The 20,183-nt window shown below is 41.9% G+C and overlaps 1 protein-coding gene and 1 long non-coding RNA gene across 3 annotated transcripts in view; one reads left to right on the top strand and one right to left on the bottom strand.

The window, feature by feature from the left end:
• Positions 1–6,076, bottom strand: part of LOC117596886 (uncharacterized) — a 32,492-nt gene extending 26,416 nt beyond the window's left edge. Inside the window, exon 1 of the long non-coding RNA XR_004577876.2 lies at positions 5,870–6,076. This is a non-coding gene — a long non-coding RNA (uncharacterized LOC117596886). The remainder of the gene's footprint in view (positions 1–5,869) is intronic.
• A 115-nt stretch (positions 6,077–6,191) lies between these two features.
• The window catches only part of nrp1a (neuropilin 1a), a 69,851-nt gene continuing 55,859 nt past the window's right edge, over positions 6,192–20,183 (top strand). For both annotated transcript variants that reach the window (XM_026944720.3, XM_026944719.3), the window contains exons 1-2: positions 6,192–6,929; positions 8,323–8,503. In XM_026944720.3, coding sequence (XP_026800521.1) covers positions 6,863–6,929; positions 8,323–8,503 — 248 coding nt within the window. In that variant the 5' untranslated portion in view covers positions 6,192–6,862. The remainder of the gene's footprint in view (positions 6,930–8,322; positions 8,504–20,183) is intronic.

Below are 20,183 nucleotides of genomic sequence, written 5' to 3'. Positions count from 1 at the left end.
AGATCACTCAAGATATGCAGGAAGAAATCCTGTAAATGGGCTCTGCATTGTTGCTGCCCAATCACCATCATTTCAGATATGGCTACTGTAGACTTTGTGAAATTACTCAGTCCCATTGTTCCAGGCTTCTATTCCTCTCAAGAGACATCACTTCACTTAAAGGCACTGATGGAAAAGCCTACACCAGACCCACTCTTTCTCTCTCTCTCTCTCTCCCCCACACACACACTCTTCCCATGCTATTTGTAAAATGAGTGTAATTACCCATAGCGATTGGTCATAAATGAACGTGTCCCTTTGTTCCTGAAACATTACATTACTAGGCTGAGATGGCAATTCTTAAATTGAAGTGCTCTTCCCAATCACATCAATGTATGTAGTGGGATTGGACTGTCATTTCTGTAAAGTCTGAGCTTTATCTCCATTGCGGTGTTATCACTCATGATTTATAGGGTCATGTTTGCACCCCTTTTGAGTGCATTTTCAATCTCTAAAAGGAACAACATCTGCCAAGCAACTGAAAACAGGCCTTTTAACAGAAAGCACAATAGAGGTAGATTAGATGGTCCAGATGAGTCGCTGTGATGAGCACACACACACTGACTGCTGACTGCTGACTAAAGCATTCGTATTTCCTTCATGCAGAAAAACAAAGGTCAGTGACCTGGGTTGAATGGCACCACATGGGAAAAGAGTAACAGAAAACCCAGGAGGTCAGGCACCTCAGTGAATCATCAACCACAAACTATTTTTTCATTTAAAAACCAAGAATTCAATTCAATTTTCCTTCATTTCCTTGCATTTTACCTTCAGATTCTCCTTTTCCTCAGACTTCCAGGAAACTTTGCCATGAAATATGATTATTATTAAAATGTTTTGCCATTGGGTAACCCATAGAGGAATTTCAGCCCTTATTGTAATCCTATATAGTATGCACACACTATGGGTGAACTTAAATTCCTTAAATTCAACATTGTCATGCACTCCAGTGTACAGTGCAAAAAAAAAAAAAAATCATATCCCGACATGGAAGGAAATTTGCTTGGCTTGCCCCAAGGATTAACAGTGACACAGTGGTTAAAGTCACTGTAAACTTTTTTTTTTTATTATTATGTTTTTCGTTTGGTTCATGTTAAATTTAAATCACCATTGTGGCCTAGAAGGTATTTAGACCATATCCCTCATGTATTAGGTCATGTAGAGCAAATATTAAGCCAATATAGTAATGACATTATATTGTATGGCTTTTAATTTTACACCAAGGAACAATTCAGATCTTCTGCAAATGCAACTATGTCCTATATGCAATTAGGTGGCAAAAATGCTTAGTGTGCTTTTGCTCATAGAAACGAATGGTACTGAACTGTATCATCTGTATCATTGCTCTTATCTTTTATACCTTTAATATGTATCCCTCACCTGGAAGTGTGGATATAAGCTTTAAAAAGACTTCAAGCACATAATCGGACATTAATGACCTTTTAGAGTGAAGCTTTAAAAGTACACTATATGCATATAATGTCTTTCTATGCAAAAGATACACACTAAATGTGCAGAAGGTATATGCAAAAGGTATATACAGATTAGTACTCTTTTTATCTGAGATTGCAGCCCCTTAATTCTCCATCCCATTTATAAAGCAAGTTAGTAACAATTTATTAAATAAAAAATAATAATTAAAAAAGGCAATATGGTCTTCAGAACTGGTTCTGGGTGACATAAGCAGACATTTGTAAAAGCAGTTGAAATCAGTGCAGGAAACACAGGGTGCATTACCGCATTCCACCTCTCTACTCGAAGGACCTCTAGAGGCGAGAGCAGCGCGCGTGCCCGTGCGCGTGCTTGTGCTCGTGCGCGTGCCCGCGCCGGTACTCTTCCCGCGCGCTCGCACTTTAAAGCGCGTGGCTGAACTGCTGCTAAGCCCACGCGCACTGCTGCACAGCTCTCCATCGCTTCCATAGCGCTTGTTTCCTTCAGTTTACCTCCACCCTGTAATCTAAGCATACTGTAATTAGAGTTTTCACCGCGCTGAATCAGGTGCGTTAGAGAGATGCAGCTTGGAGCTGAACCATAGAGGACAATCACAGCACTGCAGGAGGAGGTCTGGATGTCTGTGCTCTGCACAATAGTAGCCTGCACTGCACAATAAGCCATGGGTAATCGGCATGTCGAGCCTGTTGAGGTGTTTTTGCATTGATATGCATTGCGATGTGGGGTCTGGGGAGCTTTGGGCATTGCAGGGTGCAAAGAATGCGCACAGCAAAGCTCACTATTCTTTTACTTTTCTTTCTCTGAGCCTCAAAGAACTTAATCAAGTCGGCTGAGAGTGGTTTAATACGTGCAGGACTGATGGGATTTCCATACTGCATGCGACTAAAGATCCTGTCTGAATCGATTTGTCAGTCACAACTCATTGTTTGACCGTTGACAAATATTGGGCAGACAGTTGGCAAATACGTGTCTGAGCACTGAGCAGTCCTTAATTACACTCCTGCCCCTGGTCTGTCTGATCTACTCCATGACGATGTGGCAGCTGTCAGCTGGGGGAGTTGGGTTTGTTGTTGGAAACGCGCCTGGCGCTCATCAGTGTGCATCTTCATGCAAATAAGCTTTAGAGGAAGTCACCGTTCAGGTCAGGCTACCTGTCTGGGATACACCTGCCAACAAATGAGCATTCATTTCAAAGTAGTCCTCTCTGGTTTAAGGAAATTTCTGCAAAGCTCATCTAGTGGAATAATTCCATGTCGAGCTATGACAGCTCATAACCATTCATAACATCTCAGACACAAACTCAGTGAGCTCGTATGAGCTTTAGTCTGTGGCAAGACAATTTCTTCATCCATGAACACCATTTAATTTCCCATTTAATTTAATTTTAAAGATGTTAAAGTATAAATGCACCCCCGACCCACGCCGGGGTGCGTCCCCAACTGCACCATACATAACATGCCATTTCTACAAAGGAATAAAACACATGTAAAACATGCTGTTACAGAAAAATAATCAGGGTGGTGTGAAGAGTTACCACCCCAGTGTTGATTGTTTTCCAATAACAACACATCCTAAAGTGTTTTATTCCTCTTACACTACAGCAGTTTGCCAGTGCTAACAATGGTGTATTTATTAAAGAGTATGTACATTTTATCCATTTTCAGTTACATTTAATGTTGTGGAACTTCTGGGAAACAGGTTCCTGTCATCACTTACATTATAGCTAAACAATCGTTCCTCTTTTTTCTCTTTTTATTGAAATTAAAGACAAAAAATGCAGTTTGTGCTGTTTCTAAGAAATTCCCCAAAAGGCTGACAGTTTGGCACTAAGTTTTTGGCTATAAGATGATCAACGCAAACAACAGGTAATGTAGTAACATACACTACATCACCACAGCTGGCTTCAAAATGCACTTTTGTACAGCTGTATTCGTCTGTGCTAAGTATGTGAAAGTATTAATGTGCCACCAGTCCACTCCAGAGCTGCATCCCAAAGCAGACTTCTTACATAACAATGAAGGCACTCCAGAAACCTCACACACCACAAACAAACAGCACAACATGGCTAACAATATAACCAAAAGCATTCCAAACACTTCATTATAAACAGGAAACTGAAAAACTATGTGCTAACTGCTAGAACTGCTAAGCATGCTGGGAAGTATTCAAATTAATTTAATTTGACTCAGGGATGCCACAATACTTTAAGATATCTTAGACTTCAAATAAAGCCAGATTACGCACTATATTCTGACAATAGGCTATACACTATGCACTTGAGTATGTAGTAGCCTACTGGGATGTTTGTAGGGAAACTAACATTGTGAATCAAATAGTAAACATTTGGCTAAATAGAAATTACAAATCACAGTGTAGAAACATGTGTCTTTGACACATGCCAGATCAGCTTCCACAGGAATAAACACTGTTGTTAAAACCAGTCTAAACTTTTTGCTCCTGAACTGTGTGCTTTGCTCATTGACAATTTAGCAAAATTCAAACCAAATGGTCCGCCTCTTCTGCTACATAGAACAGGCTGCAAGTGCAAAAAGTGTCAGCTTTACACAGTTTGGTGTCTTTAGTGGCATATATCATTCAGGTCCTAAAATGGCACAATGTGTGCCATTTGAGATGGAGCTCAGAGCTGTAGTGTGTAGCAGTGGACACTTTTTGCGCTAATCTGTCCCATCATGGTACAGAAAGGGAGCGGCTTGCAGCAGATAGAGGACAGAATCAACCCACATCCACCAGTGATGGCAGTTCCACAGTTTGTCTGTGTTGCATCGCGATTCTATTATGTACTTCGTGATGTTTGTATCATAAGGTTCTGTCTGGGTGTTGTGAGATTTGGGACGTCAAAGTGTTGACATTCCAGTTATCAAAACCCTAAAATAAAAACCTTAAAATTTACATTTACAGCTCGACATGGAATACATTTTAAGGTTACTTCTAATTTACATTATTACAATTCTGAGACTTATAAAGTACATTAATGGGGAATAGCCAAACACAGATATGAATTTGTGAGTTTGGAGATTAAAAAAAAGATTTGGAGTGTTTGGAGCTTAATAAATAAATAAACAACACCAGGAGAATAAAGTATTCCCCAGCAATGAATTTGCTGAAATGGCCAAAACTGAGCTCACAACATTAAAATGGAAAAAAAAAATTATATATATATATATATATATATATACAGTGAGCACAATCTGAGTGCTATGTACAGTAACATTCTTAGAAAAAGGTCAGTCTAGTACTTTTTTTAATGGTTCCTATGTTGTCCTAATGGGGAAACCTTAAAGGTCCCTACAATAAAGTGTTTCTCTATTAGAAAGGCTTCCAAACTAGAACCACTTTAGGAAGCCAACTATACATTTTTTTAAAACCATTACTTTAAGTGGCCTATAAACTCTTAGTATTTGAATTGAATGAATGTTTCCTGTAGAACCGACCTTCCTGCGGATCTGGACTACTTCTGTGTAGACTGCTATAGTAAATATTCTCAGGGATTATATCACAGTAGTGTCCAATCCCTTAAGTAAGTAGATTTCGTATTAAATAGCAGGCTGAGTGAACAGATTACGCCACCTGTGGTAATTATGGTTATGGTCACCTGTGGTGGTGTAGGCTACTCTTTTGGCGCACTGCGAGCAGGATTGGGACGTAGCCCGTGTCTCCTCTCTCTGTGCCCATACTATGCGTGAGTGTGTGTTTGTGTTTGTGTGTGTGGGAGTCAGTTATAGTGACATGAGAAGCTTATAACCCCCGACTCCGAGTCGGACACATAGATCTGCTGAGTGTGGTGTTTACGGGTTTTTGGAGAGGATGGGAGCGCTTCCCTGGGATTTGGCTACTGCGATCGCAGGAGCACACTTAAGGGATTTTTGAGGATATAACAAAGGCAAGTGGTTATTGATTTATTGGCGATTAATAGCCTGTCGGATAATAGCGGCTAGTTAGGAATGGCATTGGTTTGGCGTGAGCGACTTGATTGGGAATGGACGCGTGCTCGTGTAGATGTGCTGTCTCCTATTCGTGGTTAGTGCCCTAGCTCTTCTAGTGCTCTTCCTTCCAGCAGATTAGTGCCACTAAAACGACCTAACAAGACGGAATGTGCATGTATGTCATTTGTGCGCCTCTTTACTTAGTTGTTATTTTAAGAGCATCCATCCAGAGGAGTCGGTGTATCTAGGTCTTTTGCGCTTTGCTATAAATATCATAGTCTCTGTGCGTAAATGCCAAATGGATCACTAGAAACGCGCAGGACACAAACACACGAGGACTTGTGGCTCGTATAGCCTTGTGAAGTTAAGATTAAAAAAAAATAAACATCATGATGTTCACTCATTGCATTTACACAGGGAATGTAGACATGTACCTGGATTTAACCTGGAACTACTGAGCAGATCTGAGATGCAGGACGATCTGAAGTGCGACTGTGCAAGTTCTCAATTTCATCTAATCATACAGGATTCGTAGCATCACTTCGTTGTGATTGTTGCGAAATTTTCTTTCCTGTTCTCTCCATACACCATACTGATAGGAAGAGCAGCCTTCACAGGCTTATATAGTCCGTGTACACACACACACGCGCACACACAGAGAGAGAGAGAGAGAGAGAGAGAGAGAGAGAGAGATGGGAGGGGGGTCCATAAGGGTGGGCTTTGCATATTTCTAATGAAACCAATGAGAATGCCCAGATCCGAGCAGCCGGGCGAGGGCAGAAGAAAAGCGACTGCAGTTTAGGAGGGGTGTGTGCGCGCGCGTGTGTGTGTGTATGTGTGTGTGTCTTGTGTGCATATGTGTGTGTGTGTGTATCGCTCGGCTTTAAGACGCTGTCATGGCAGTGCAGTGTGCCAGATGTGTGTGTCACTAGCTCGCCTCTGGTCAGATAGTTAGGACTGGGCGTACAGTGCGGAGGCTCGCGCTTCGTCTGGCTGCTTTCGAACCCAAATCCACAGGCAGAGCAGCGTCGTCTGCGCGCGCACTTTTTCTCTCTTACCGGAGGATTTACGCTCATCAGTGGAGACGAGAGTGATCGCTGTGTGTTTGCTGTGCTTGTTGAACAGGCTCCGTGTCTCCCCTGCTGAAGGAAATGGCGAGTCGGGAGAGGGAGAGAGGCGCGCGCCGGCTCCACCGCGCAGGAAACCGGAGCTGAACGCACGCGCGCGGGCGCCCTGTAGCTACTCAAGCCGCTTCTGCCGCCGCTTGTGTTTCTTTAATTTCTCTTCCCTTCCATCAGAACGACGCTCCAGCGAGCGGATTTTACCACAGAGGATTCTTCTTACTTTCCATTTTTTCCCTTTTTTTTTGTAAGTTTTTTTAATTATTATTTCCAAAAAAATAAATAAATCAACACAAGGACGCGAGGATGCATGTTGGATTAGCGCTGATCCTCTTAACGGGAATCTTTGTCAAAGCAAGAGCTATCAAACCTGGTAAGTGACAGCCCATGAGGTGTGTTTATTTATGCGCAGTGTTGGTTTAGGGAGGATTTGAAGGGATTAGACTATGAAAACTGCGGGATGTTGACGGAAGATGTGTTGGGGATCTGAGCTGCTCACCTGTCCGATACACTGCTTAACTTTAACCATGACTATCATCCAATATCAAATCATCCTCAATCATCTGAAACCATGCTCAGCTTTCAACAGCGCGCGCGCAAACCCGAGCCGAAACTGTTCACATTTAAGTACTATCAGATTTAAACACCATGATCAGCTCGAAATAGTCACTTTTAGGCATGATCAGCTAAATCAACTTCAGTTCCACGTTATTAGTGTATGTCTCTTAACATCAGACATTATCACACAGCAGCTTTAGAGCAGTACTCCTGATCCTCAAACATCAGTTCAATGAACATTTCCTTAAAGCATGTATTTATTTTTCCAAACAGACTCAGTGACTCAGACATGGATTTTTTTTTATTTTTTGGTAAAAACCAGTAATTAGTCCTATTCGCTGCTTAGTAGCTTAAACAGAATCAAACAAACAGCAAATTCCCCTCACTTGTATGGATTTTTTGAGATATTTCTGTCCTGGCTGAAAAGTCCCACATGCTACACTGTAGGATCCTCCTAGTTCCTCTTCAGCTTGGTAAAAGTTGTTATGTATTATCTCATTTCATCCAGAAGAGCAAAAGCAGAAGTGAAATTGAACAGAGATAAAAATAAATAAATAAATGTGTCCAAGTTAAAACTGCTGCATCTAATACAGGAAAGTTATTCATAATAATAATAATAATAATAATAATAATAATAATCAGGTCTTTTGAGAATCTCAGCTAAAGCAGATGTTAAATATTCACCTTGCATTAAAACTCATTTGAAATGATCAGAGTGCTGGGTTAAGTTTGGTCTGTTTCTTTTGTATCTTACTTTGTGTCTGTGCGCTTCTTTAAAATCTCATCTGACTCAGATTTGCAGATGTTTTCTAAGAATAATGTGTGACCTTCACGTGTTTTTCTTCATCTACACAAATAAAAAAATGTAACAAATCAATGGCTGGATGTGGAAGAAATGAAATGGATTGAAATGAGAAGTGTTAGGTGGCAGCATTATGTGCGCAATTTACGCATGTGGAAGAAAGACGCGTACCAGAGACTGGGTACTTCTATTCGCGCTTATTTATTTATTTATTTATTTGTTTGTTTGTTTGTTTGTTTGTTAGATTAATTGTATGTTTTATTGTTTCGATCATGAACAAACATCCCACTGTTTCACTGCGCCGCACAAATCTCCCTACAATCAACTGTTCCTCATCAACTGGTTTTATTTTCGGGTTTCTGTTTTCTCCAAGTATATTGTGTCGATTCATTGCATTGTGTCTCAGTTCCAGACCAATGTGGGGGAAACATCCGGATCACCAGTGCCAACTACCTGACCTCCCCGGGCTACCCGACCTCGTACCTGCCGTCGCAGAGGTGTGTGTGGGTGATCACGGCTCCAGCACCGCACCAGCGCATCCTCATCAACTTCAACCCGCACTTCGACCTGGAGGACCGCGAGTGCAAGTGAGTGTCTGTGTGTGTGTAAGAGAAAGAGTCTGTGTGTTAGTGTGTTCGTGTATTTGTGCAGTGAAGGGGCGCCACCTAGCGGCAGGTCATCCTCACGGCCCCGGGGCTGCTCTATACTCTAAAGTGTTTCCTGCCTTATTGATTTTGGCTGCTGTGTGTTCAGCAGATGAGTGGTTCATATTAGTTTTGGATGGATTTAATGTTGTCGATCTGTGATGAAGTCTTGGATAAGTGCTTTTACTCTGCTCTTATACAAGTTCAATGATTATTTGCAGCTATGAAATGCTGTTTGTTTTGTTGAGCAATTTAGAAAAAAAAATGCATGGCTTTATAAAACCATCTTTCAAGTAGCTGCAATTGCATCTTGATTAAGTGGTTGTGTGATTGGAGAGATGTGAGCGCTATCAGTAACGTGAGAGTTACACCAGTCCTCTGAGGCACGCCGCTCTGACACTCTCTAAATCTCGCTTTCTCTCACTCTTTTCTTTGCTTCCTTTGTTTGCGCCGGAGGGTTAGGCAGGAGAGTGGCGTTTGAGGACTGTCACCATGTGCTTGTCTCTGTTGCACCGTCCTCTCCACCCAGATAGTCTTCCGCCCTAAGCCTTTTGTGTCCAACGAAAGCCTTGTATTAATGGCACCCTTTATCAGGATCTTTACCTTTTTACAGCCCTAAACCTACAGAGATTTACAGCTTCTGATGACCCAGGGTTGTCTGCACAAAAGGGGATCGTTTCTTCTCTGGAGTTAGGTTTCCCTACCCAGAGACACACACACTACCAAATGCACACACACAGTCTTTAAATGGGAGCTACTTGTATAGATTGGAGTGAAAAAGGACACGTGGTCAGGAGACAATGCAACCCTAAGCCGCCTAATGAAATTATCCAGGAATGAGTTTCCTCTGTTTAAATATGCTGAGTAAAAGAAGCAAGGCCAGAGGCAATAAGCAGAAAAATACATTCTGTCCTCAGTTTGAAAAAGATTTCAGACAGCTGCCTTGAGCTATTCTATGCGGGTTACAATAAACCATTACTGATATTTATGCTTGATCAAATTTGCTACTTGTATACATCCTTGCCTAACAGTGTTGTACATTAATTTGTTTGTTGCTCCTTCATTTGCGAGTGGATCTTGTAGGTATTGTTTTACATGCCCTTTCACTGAGCGCCCTCATTATATTTGGAGGAAAGCCAGTGTGTATTTTACTCGTTTGATCAGTCACGGCTTGTAAACCGCAGCATTAAAGCATATTTTAACAGCTAACTTGGAACAACGTCTGTGAAATCTAATCAGCTCATGGCAAGGTCGCCAAGGAAATTTTTCCCATTGTTTTGAAGAAAGTTTGAACATCTTGGCTATTCTAGTGCACCTTTCACCATTCTCGAACCATCTGTGCCTTACATTTGATTTGCCAGGCAAGGCCAAGTTTCATCGGGTTTCAGTTCCGCTTGACCTTCTCTCCTCTTAAGCAGAATGTGAATTGTGAATTAGTGTGTTTTCCCACTTAGGAGGGCCACAGATGGAGACATATATTTTTCTTCAGTAATTTGATTTAAAGTAGAGATGGGCATCTGCTTGGTGGGTCTGGTGTCTGCAGATTAGGGATTGTTTTCTCGACTTCTGCTTTCAGCTGGACACACATTAAGAGGCCTCGCATGACAGAAACTGTTGATATCCAAAATGGACTTCTTATCAGATGGAAGCTATAGAGTGAACCGCTGTGGTGATGTAATTAGCAGCATATGGAACACACATGTTCCTCGTGTTCCTGACATGTCCGTTATCAACAAAGCAAACAAGAAAAGCTGCACAGCCAGTGATAAAAACTAGTCACTGATTGTCACGTGATGTGTGTAAGAGAATGGGAGTGCACTCCGTCAATAGATAAGCGCTTAAGTGGTTCTCGAGGATGGATCTTTCTTTTACCGTGTTTGTATTTCTCGTCTTTTCTAAGGAGTTGCATGCCATGAAGTTTGAGGAGAAAGCTGACCTGTAAAGACAAATATTTGAACTGTAGTCTTTTCACAGCGGTGAGCTGCCTCCCACATGCCTGGCTGAGTGAGCAGGTTTCCTCTTGGTCACCTCCGGGAGGTTTACGTGTGTTCAGACCTGATTATTTTAAGCCGTTTCTACTGCATAAGTCTTGTGCATGTGACCCCCACTCCAGAAGGACGTAGTTTGAATGCAAAGTGTTCACTTGAACGCTCCCAGGAGCTGAGAGACAGCTTTGCTGGTTCTGTCAGACTGGGACCTTCAGTATCAGGCTGAGAAATAGCTCTTGGCACGCACAGCAGGTCTATTAAAGCCGGTCGAGTGTCTCTGAGGCTTGGCTCTTGGCACGCTGCATGGTTCTAGCTTGTTTTTGTGTATGTTGTGTCAAAAGCAGCATTCTGCAGGTACGTGACACATCATGAACCACTGATGCGTGCAGATTTGCTGACCAGATGCATACTCGACACATTCTATTCTCACTTTCAGGCGTCTGCCTTTAAGAAACGATGGGACGCAATTAGAGAGAGATGAATGAAAGAAAGGGAGCGAATCAGGGACAAAAGTAATGTATGCAGCAGAGCGTGTCTGAGAACACTGGATTTTTATAACTGGCAATAGAGCTTTGTGTGTGTGTATGTGTGTGTGTGTGGGTGTTGGGAGGGGGCGAGTAATATTCAGGGAATGCATGCTTAAGAACAGCCCATTGTAGAAGAAGTCATTAAACGTCTCCTGGCCTCTTAGTGTTTCTGAAGTTCCTGAGCCCCCCTGTCGCTCAGCAGAAATCTAACACCTCGAAGCGCAGTCTCTCCTCTGTAGCAGGGCCTCGGCTTCTGCGCTGTCCCGCTGGTTCAGCCCACAGAACAGCACACACCCCGCTGGCAAAGCAAACACGCTCCACTCAGCTCGCACACAACACACATCCTGCCACTTGGCTGATGGAGAGGAGGCTGGGATACGGCACGGCTTTGATTTACAGAGCTCTGGATAATGTAGGGAGATGAATTGGAATGAAATATAGGCCACAGGTTGCTGTAGGCTAAAAACCTCCCGCTGTGGATGTGAATCCGTTGGAAGAAAAGCATATAGAATTCTGTTTACCTGTGTATAGAAAAGCTTTCTCACGGTCTGTAATAATTCTCATAGCTCTGTAAACCGACCATGCATCTTTATGACTTGGTGGAGGCACCACATCAGAACTGAGAGACATATCTTTGCCCCACCCTCCTGAACTGCTTGAACCTAACCTCTTTCTTACCTCTGAGCATGAAGAAATGGCTTTTCAATTTGCTTACTTGTTTGTGTGCCGCCTTCCACACATGCCACGCACCACCATGTCACATGCATAGAGCTGGGCAATGTGATGGTATCAGTATCATCTCTATCATTTTTATGTCTTTGCTTTTAATTCATTGTAACAAGGAGTTACAAATTATATTTCACAGTCTATTTTGTATCCTTTTCCTCAGTACTTATCTTAATTTTTTCTGTAAAAACATTTGGGTTCCTCTTTACATTAAGCGCCTCTAATACCTGTGTAGTTACACAGAATCTGTACAGACAACTATTATATAACAAGTGAGGAAATCCGCACTGTTACAGATGGATTACTGCAGCAAATACACAAATACACAGGAATTGTCCATGTATTTTAAAGTGTAACATATGTATATGTAAAAGCATCAAAGTATGTACTTACTGTCAAATTACAGATTGTGGTTAATCCATCTGATTTTTGGAATTGCATAAAAATTAGATTTGTCAACTTCTCAAATTAAAAATGGTCAAAATACACTAGATATTTATGCATATTTACATAAGATTTATTTCTGTTATAATATAGTTGTTGGTATAGTTTATAGTTAACTACATAGAAATGGGACCAACATCTGTTAGCAAAACCACAGCAGAAGTAAATATCATGTTACATAGCAGGTAAGTCCTCACAGTGCCTGCGCTCACACGTACGTGAAGCTTGTTTTTTTTTTGTTTTGTTACTGTGGATTCACATTTCTATTAATTCTTTAGATTTTTTTTCTCAATTTTAGCTTGATGTCTTTCATCAGATCATTAATAATTATCAATCATTTGCAAAGATAAAACTACAGCGTATATTTGCATACCTATTACAGTATTGAAATCTTGAAGTATTGTAGATCTTAATCTTTTACAGGCTTGAAATATGCACAGTGTTGCCAAAATTTGCTTTCTCAACTCCCTTTCGCACTCTTGAGCAACCGAGAGAAATCTGGACAGCGTGCTCGTTCATCAGTGGTTGTCACGGTGGTAGAAATAAAGAAGACAGGAATGCAGTGCGCCTCTTTCATCCTGCGCTGACTGGGCTCTTTAAAAAACAGGGAATGCTCTGACCTCCGGCCCCACGGAGGAGGACTGGGCTGACAGCGATTGTTCCTGATACTTATAGCTCGGGTTAACAAGTGTAAGCTGTGTAGAGTATCAGAGAAGCTTTGGGAAGCTGCTGGATCAAACGCAGTGAGTATTGTGCTGTGGTTGTTCCAGAGCAGCTGGCGGGTTGAGGAGAGCAGCTTTTCTCGTGTTTAAGAGAACTGAAACAGGTGGAAGGTTTGAATGCAGCCTCCTGAAGAAGTGCCACAGTTGTTTGTTCCGATAACAGCGAGTGCGCAGCGTGAAGCTGAAGTGTTGGCTGGATAAATTCGATTGTACAGGGGGGTGAAAGCAGATTATTAGGTGGTGGATGTTTGGCAAGGCTCTCGCTAAGCTATGTCTTTTTCGTCAGTGGTCCCAAATCAGATTTATTAGAGCACACATACACTCACTCATGCACACAACACAGCTGGACAGGGGAAATCCACAAAATAATTGCGATTCTGTTTTACAGTCATGTGTTCTGATGAAGTGAATAGGCCACATTCTGTCTCTCTTCCTCTTCCCCCTGCCCTCCTTTTCTCCTTACACATCTCCCCTCCAAGTAGGACAAAGTCCTCTGGTTAATGAGAAGGATTAAAGTGCACTGTGTGTGTGTGTGTGTGTGTGTGTGTGTTTCTGGACCGGGGGTAGCTAGGAGTGAAGTGGTTCACCTTGGCTGCGTGTCGGAAGGACAGGCTGATTGAAAAGTGCTCTCTGTCTGCGACATCTGCCGTCCTCCCTGCTGCTCTGTCAGGCTTGATTCATGTGCGCCTCTCTCTCTCCCTCTTGCCATTTCGCTGCTCAGCATGAGCGGATCTGAGAGCAGAAAAGAGGAAGGAGAGATGGGGGGTGCAGATAAGAAAGAGTGAAAAGTGTTGGATGGAATATTTAAGGAAACCCTCAAAGTGGGAGGGGGCGGGGCTGCGAATGCGTGGGGGAGTAATTTGAGAAAAGCCACAGCAGCAGAATGTAGTGATGGATATTAGTGTGAATATTGGTAATAGAGACAAAACAAGAAGAGAGAGAGAAAGGAGGAGTGGAAAAACAGTTACATACTTAAGAGTGCGATGGAGATTAAACGAGTGTGATGAATTCGTGAGTATGAAAAAATAACAGCCGTTCATAAAATATAATGCGAATCCACTTTCCCTTCCAAGCTCCGTTAAAACTCATAAATCTTCTTCCTGAAGCTATTTAAAGAATGTCTGAGCTTTAAAGGAGAGTTTTGGCCAATGCTGCTCAGTTCTCTAAGCTTTCTGACAAGAACAAGCCGGACGTTTCCTGTCCCAGGCTTAAGCCAGTCAAGCTGAGTGATTCCTGCTGCTTATTTGATTTCCAATCCCTCACTGGCTTTTCAAAAAAAAAAAAAAAAGAGCGTTACGAATTTACATGATTAAAGACAACACGCTAATCCCTCGGCTCGATCTGGACCTTTCATGTTCTTCCTGCTTTTGAGATAACAAGGGATATCGATGTTAAACCTGTAATTTAATTCCATGTCCTGTTCAAGAAGCAGAGCCTCTGAGCTCATCTTGATATCATGCAGCTTTATTAGCAACAGGTTTTTCCTTCGGCATTCCATCTCTATGCACAGAGTCAAATATTTAGCTGGTCTCTTGACAAGGATGATTTTAGCCGAAAAATGAATGAGGTGTAATTACAACGTATGACGTGTCGGGTCATTGTAGCTGGCCAAAAAGACCCAGAGTGCCCTGGTGCTTAACGCCGCTCCACCCCTGCACTAGCTCAGAGGGCCTCTATGTGCAAGACGTTAATTGATGTTGCCCTATTGGAGAGCTATCACGTCATGTTTAGTTTGCTGTCAGGATTGCAAAAGACCCTTTGGGTTTGATTGATGAGGTCCAGGTTGGGTAAAGCCCAGCAATCTAATGCTCACAGCCTGGTCAAGACTGATATTTGACATGTTTTGGCTTGAGTTAGGTTCACACTGGGATAGGGAAAGGTTCTGGAGACAAATCCAAGTAGTGGGTGTGTGTTTTGTGGTGGAGATACTTTCACCTCCCTTTCTCTGTGTGTGAGTGTGTTTTCACCTATTCTCCACTCTGGGCTGTCCATCTTCGTTTTCCCCTCCCACGTTCGGCTGCTGAGTCTAAAAGCCGTCGACAGACAGTGATGGATGTTTCTGGGGGTCCATCTGATGGAGTCTCTATAGAGGCTCTTCACTCAGACCTCGCAAGCACTTAATTTGCTCTTTTCTCAATCTTTTCTTTCAGCACTGATTCCTTTTTTTTTTTTTTTTTTGGGTGGCTGTGAGCAAACTGTGAAAATGTAGCCACATTGAAGTCAGCCCCAAGGTGGGATGCTAGTATTCCCCTATCTCGGCTCGTCTTGTCTTTTTTTTCCGCTTCCTTTCTCTTCTCTGGTAGATCTGCCAGTCCTGCTGAGAAGGCTACACTCATTAGCACTCGCAAAGCCTCCAAGTTGGCAGAGCCAATGAGGATTTAGAAATAGGGAGGTCAGTTTGCCCTCCAAACTTTGGCACCATCTTTGGCACCAGCACGTTGATCAAACGGCGTCATACCGCGTCACACACATATACACACATGCAGTATATATGCACACACACATATTCACACACTGAGCAGAACACACCAGTTGCGGCGGATATGAGGCAGCTCTTGGCACCTGACTCGCTCAGCACGGCTGCTCTTCACTACAATTCCAAGACTGGATGAATTCCTCATTACAGATGAAAATGGAGAGGGAGGGAGAATAAGACAGAGAAACGGAAAAAGCCATCATTCACGTTACTGGATACCGAAACAAATGTGGGAGAGTTTAGAATTTATCGTTCCTCTTTGTTCTCCCTTCCTCTGTTGGTGTGAAATAAGCAAACATCTAAAGGAAAGGTTGTGTTTACATATCATGGTTTACTTTTTTGTGTTTTATACAATTGAGGGTGGAGAAGTAAGATGTATCTTATGATTAGTCGTTAAATGTCAACTGTAACCATGCTTATTTTTCCGTCTCTTTTCCTCAATAGACATTTGATCTTTGTAAGAATTTATTTAACTACAGTAGTAATCTTTTACCTCAAAATGTTGCAATACACTCACTTCATACCGTACACTTCAGTAGTAGATGGTTTTTTTTCTTTTTAAAAGAAGTCCACAGATGTAGTGCTCACTTTATCATTTGTGAAGGTCAAAAGTGCATTGTGTGTGTTGTGTTCATAACGTTTTGCTTTGACAAAACCTCCAAGGTGTCCAAGGCAACTTAGTGTATGAATCTCAAATATGAATGCAATTAAAATATCATTAAAAATGATATTACATAAGGACATTAATCTGACGTGTGGCAGTTTAACAAGCAGGAATGTTTTTTGTCATTTGTTACATTCCCCCTTAGTTTGAGCCATGAGTATTACCCATGTGTATGTATGTGTGTGTGTGTGTGTGTGTGTGTGTGTGTCGGTCACTAAGCCCAGGGCCCCGGATTAGGCCTGACACTATCCTGTGCTTGTGAGTTATGATGCTGACCCGGTCAAAGTCACAAAGCCGGTATGCTACCCTGTCCACCCTCGCTGAATGAATGATCCCCGAAGAGGGGTGTGGATGAAGGGATGACGGAGGGGTCATGATGAAAGAAGAGACGTCCAAGTATACGTCTGTTAATTGAATAAGTCCCAGTGTGGTTTAAACCCTTACACCACCCTCTCCCTCCATCAGTCATCCGTTCTGTATAGAGGAGAAGAAAGGAAGGAAGAAGTGAAAGAGTGAGTAAATTAATGAGTGAAAGCAAACATGGAGAGGAACTGGACACCACAACACAGCACCCACAGCCTTAGGGTTATTCCCACTTTTTATTCATTAACCAAACAGACATCCAAACACATGCTCTTTCTCTTTTTCTCGTGTTCTCTTTCGCTTTCTTGCCCTTTCTCTCCACCCGGAATCTTACCTCTGGTTGACCTTCTCCATTCCTCACTGACATTATTCGCTCCAGTGCTCAGAGCTGAGTGTGCAGGGATGTACCGTAAATAAAAGGATGTTATGATGTTGTTATTTATTTGCTTCTTTATGGGACCTCCGTCCCTGATGTTACACACAACACACATGAACATCCATAGTTTTAGCCTAAATTCTGTTGCATTTGTGCTCAGTGGGTCATTTTTTTAACCTGAAATAGCCCTAATCTAACCTCATGCATTTCTTTAACTTAATATTGCTATTTACAGTGCCTTGCAAAAGTATTAACCCCCCTTAAACATTTCCACATATTGTAGTGTTACAACCTGGAGAAACAAAGGACTTTATTGGGATTATATCTTGAATCTACACAAAATAGCCCTTAATACTTCAGTGGGGGAAAATATCAATACAGTTTGAATATTATTTACAAATAAAAAAAAGATTAAAGTTGTGAGTGTAGAAGTGTTCACCCCCATTGGTATGAAACCCCTAAATTAGTGCCATCGCAAGTCAAATAATTAGAAGAATGTTGTCCAACTGTGTTCAACTAAAGGCCCCAGAGTTAGTTAGAGAACATACCTAAACAAACAGCTTCATGAAGACTAAGGAGCTATTAAAAAGTTTGGGACAATGTTCTGGAAAATTACCAGTCAGGGTTTGGTTATAAACAAAAAAATCCCAAACTTGTACATCCTGTGGAGCACCACTAAATCCAGTATTAAAAAGTGGAAATGTTCAAGGGGGTGAATACTTATGTAAGGCAGTGGAGATACTGGACTGAAGATCTCCATTAACCATTTCAGTCTTGCTATTTTAGATTTGTTTCTTTCATTATTTATTTAAGTTGAATAATTTAGTTAGTTAAATAATTAGGCACTATCAACTATTTATGCATAGCACTGCACCATATTTCTGCATACTTCAAGTAGCTAACGTTTCACATAATTTTCACATAACTTAGCAGCACAAGCTCACAGCAAGTCAGCATCAGATCGGTATTAAGTATTGGTAGATACTCAGTCTAGTATCAAAATCGTTGGAAAAAAGGGTTAATGCATGTTTTTTAGAGTCTTGAAACACCTACTGTGTTGCTGGATGGTCAGGGTGACCTGACAATGCCATACTGACCCTCATTCTCTCGCTGCATCACTCTCCCTCTGTGTGTACGTCTCCACCGCCATGCTGTTAAAACAGGTCCTGACCACACAAGCAGGCCTGAGGAGAAGCTGTGTGTGTTCAGTCTGGGGCTGGGGGCTTCCATGGAGGGGGTCCTGCCACTGTATCTCCTGCATTTCCTCTTCCTAATAGTGTTTTACGTTAGTCTTCAATGCTGTAACATCACCTCTGTCATGGCCTGGATAGTGATATAACCTGCCTGTTAGGCATCATGGTGGGCCAAATGGAGCATGTTCTCACTAGAATGGCCAGAGGAATGAACGAAGCTATATAAAGATGGATTTCCTTGTTTTCTTCTGTACTCCTGTTGGACCGGAGCATATTGTTTGTGTAAGTATATACAGTGTTTAGATATTAACAAGAAGTTATTGTCTAAAGCATTGTAGATCAGTAAGTAGTGGAAATTTTGGTTAAATATACCTCTATATAATACACAGCACGTTTGTTGTATTAACTTTAACTTCCAGTCAGCTAACTGAGTAACAATAAAGTTATTGCATGTTATAAAAATACTAATGCTAACAGTAATAGCTTCAGAAAGACATGTTGCAACATAATTTATAGCGAACTCAATATCCCATTGTCATGTTATCCAGCCCTAGCATGCTCAAAACATGTCACAGATTTCTCACAGCTCTGTTTTAATGAAAAACGGTGTCATAACTGGAAACGCTCAACTCTAACTCTGGAAATATTACCTTAATAATCCTTCCAAATACCAATCCTAATCCAGTATTATTGAATAAAAGAGTGCTGTGGCCATGTGGCAGTTTGTAACACAGAGTTATGCTGAGGTTGGATCACCCAGGTTAAGGCTGTAGCTAATCTCGTCCCGTTTCTCATCATATCCTGCCTGTAAGTGACAGATTGATGTTTATCCTGTTCTGCTCGCCATGTGTTAAAGAGGTAGATGACGGGACTTCCTTGAGCTCTCGCAGCTGTGTGTGTGTGTCTGTGTGTGTGTGTTTGTGTGTGGGCAGCCATCAGCAAAGCCACTTGAAGTGATGTGATCTTAAAAACTCGACTCTGTGCTCATTCAGTAAAATGTATTTCCTTTTAAATGCAAATGTGCAACCGTTTTACCCCTCAGCAGAGCTCCTAATTAATGGTTCAGGCTCTTTTTAAAGGTATAAAATTGAGATTTAATGGCAAATGAGTGTACTTTATGGTCTAATATTCCATCTGTGATTCTTAGAAAGCATTGCAGCATAGTATTTTGTAAAGAACACAGACTGGGTTGGAAATATATGACTTGACCTCATAGTACAGTGCACAATTCCCTTTAATAATTTAATTTAATAATCCTCTATGTTTTTTTGTATATGTGATATGCGTACATTAGGACTGGCTGAAACAGTGGAGCTAAAACCTCTTTCAGAAACCAAATTCATATAAGCTTTCGCAAACAGAGACAGCGTTGTGGCTCCATCACATGATAGAACGAGTGAATCCCCTCCAGCAAATCTGTCTCTATCTATCTCTATCTGTCTCTTCTGCTTTGTCTTCTCACTCATTCCTTAAGAAAAGATCCTTCTGTGCCGTATTTAGACTCATAATTAGCCGTTAATGCTTTAACTTCATTAATATGATTGTTGCAAATCTGAGGATCTCTGCAAAGTGTAATTAGGTAGGTAATGGAAGCGGGCATGCTGAATCCATCAATGCTAATCATAATTGCTGTTTATGAAAGCATGGGGTGCAGTCTGCTGTGCCGCGCCTGAAAAAAAATAAACTCAGCTCTAAAAATGTTTCAGGCTGGAAAAGCCATGGGGCCTCTATGCAGCTGTGCCTTTTTCTGCCCGGGTGATATTAAAGTTACATGGCTGTGATAAGCATGGAACCACTTTAAGTATCTCTACCCCACTTTAGCATGCACACACTCTCTCTACAACCCACTAAATGCTTTGCACTCGGTTTAGAAATCGGAAAAAGCGGCTAAGCGGCCGGGCAGGATCTTGCTCTTGGAGTGAAACGTCAGAGAGCATTAAAATGCAGCTGGACTGCATCAGTGTGGAGCTTAAATGAGCGGCTGGCATGCCACTGATTGCAGAGGACACCTTCGAACTTTTCAAATGCAGGTCGAGTTGGTCATCGTTGTGGTGTCATCGGTGAAGATGGCTAAAGTTAATCACTCTGTCGCGCATCATTCTCACAGCTGCAGTGAAGATGGAGTTCCATCACTCTACTCCCTG

Source organism: Pangasianodon hypophthalmus, chromosome 1 (assembly GCF_027358585.1).
Source record: "Pangasianodon hypophthalmus isolate fPanHyp1 chromosome 1, fPanHyp1.pri, whole genome shotgun sequence".
NCBI classification, from domain to species: domain Eukaryota; kingdom Metazoa; phylum Chordata; class Actinopteri; order Siluriformes; family Pangasiidae; genus Pangasianodon; species Pangasianodon hypophthalmus.
The sequence above is the reverse complement of the archived record's forward strand: the minus strand, read 5'-3'. Positions and strand labels throughout refer to the sequence as shown.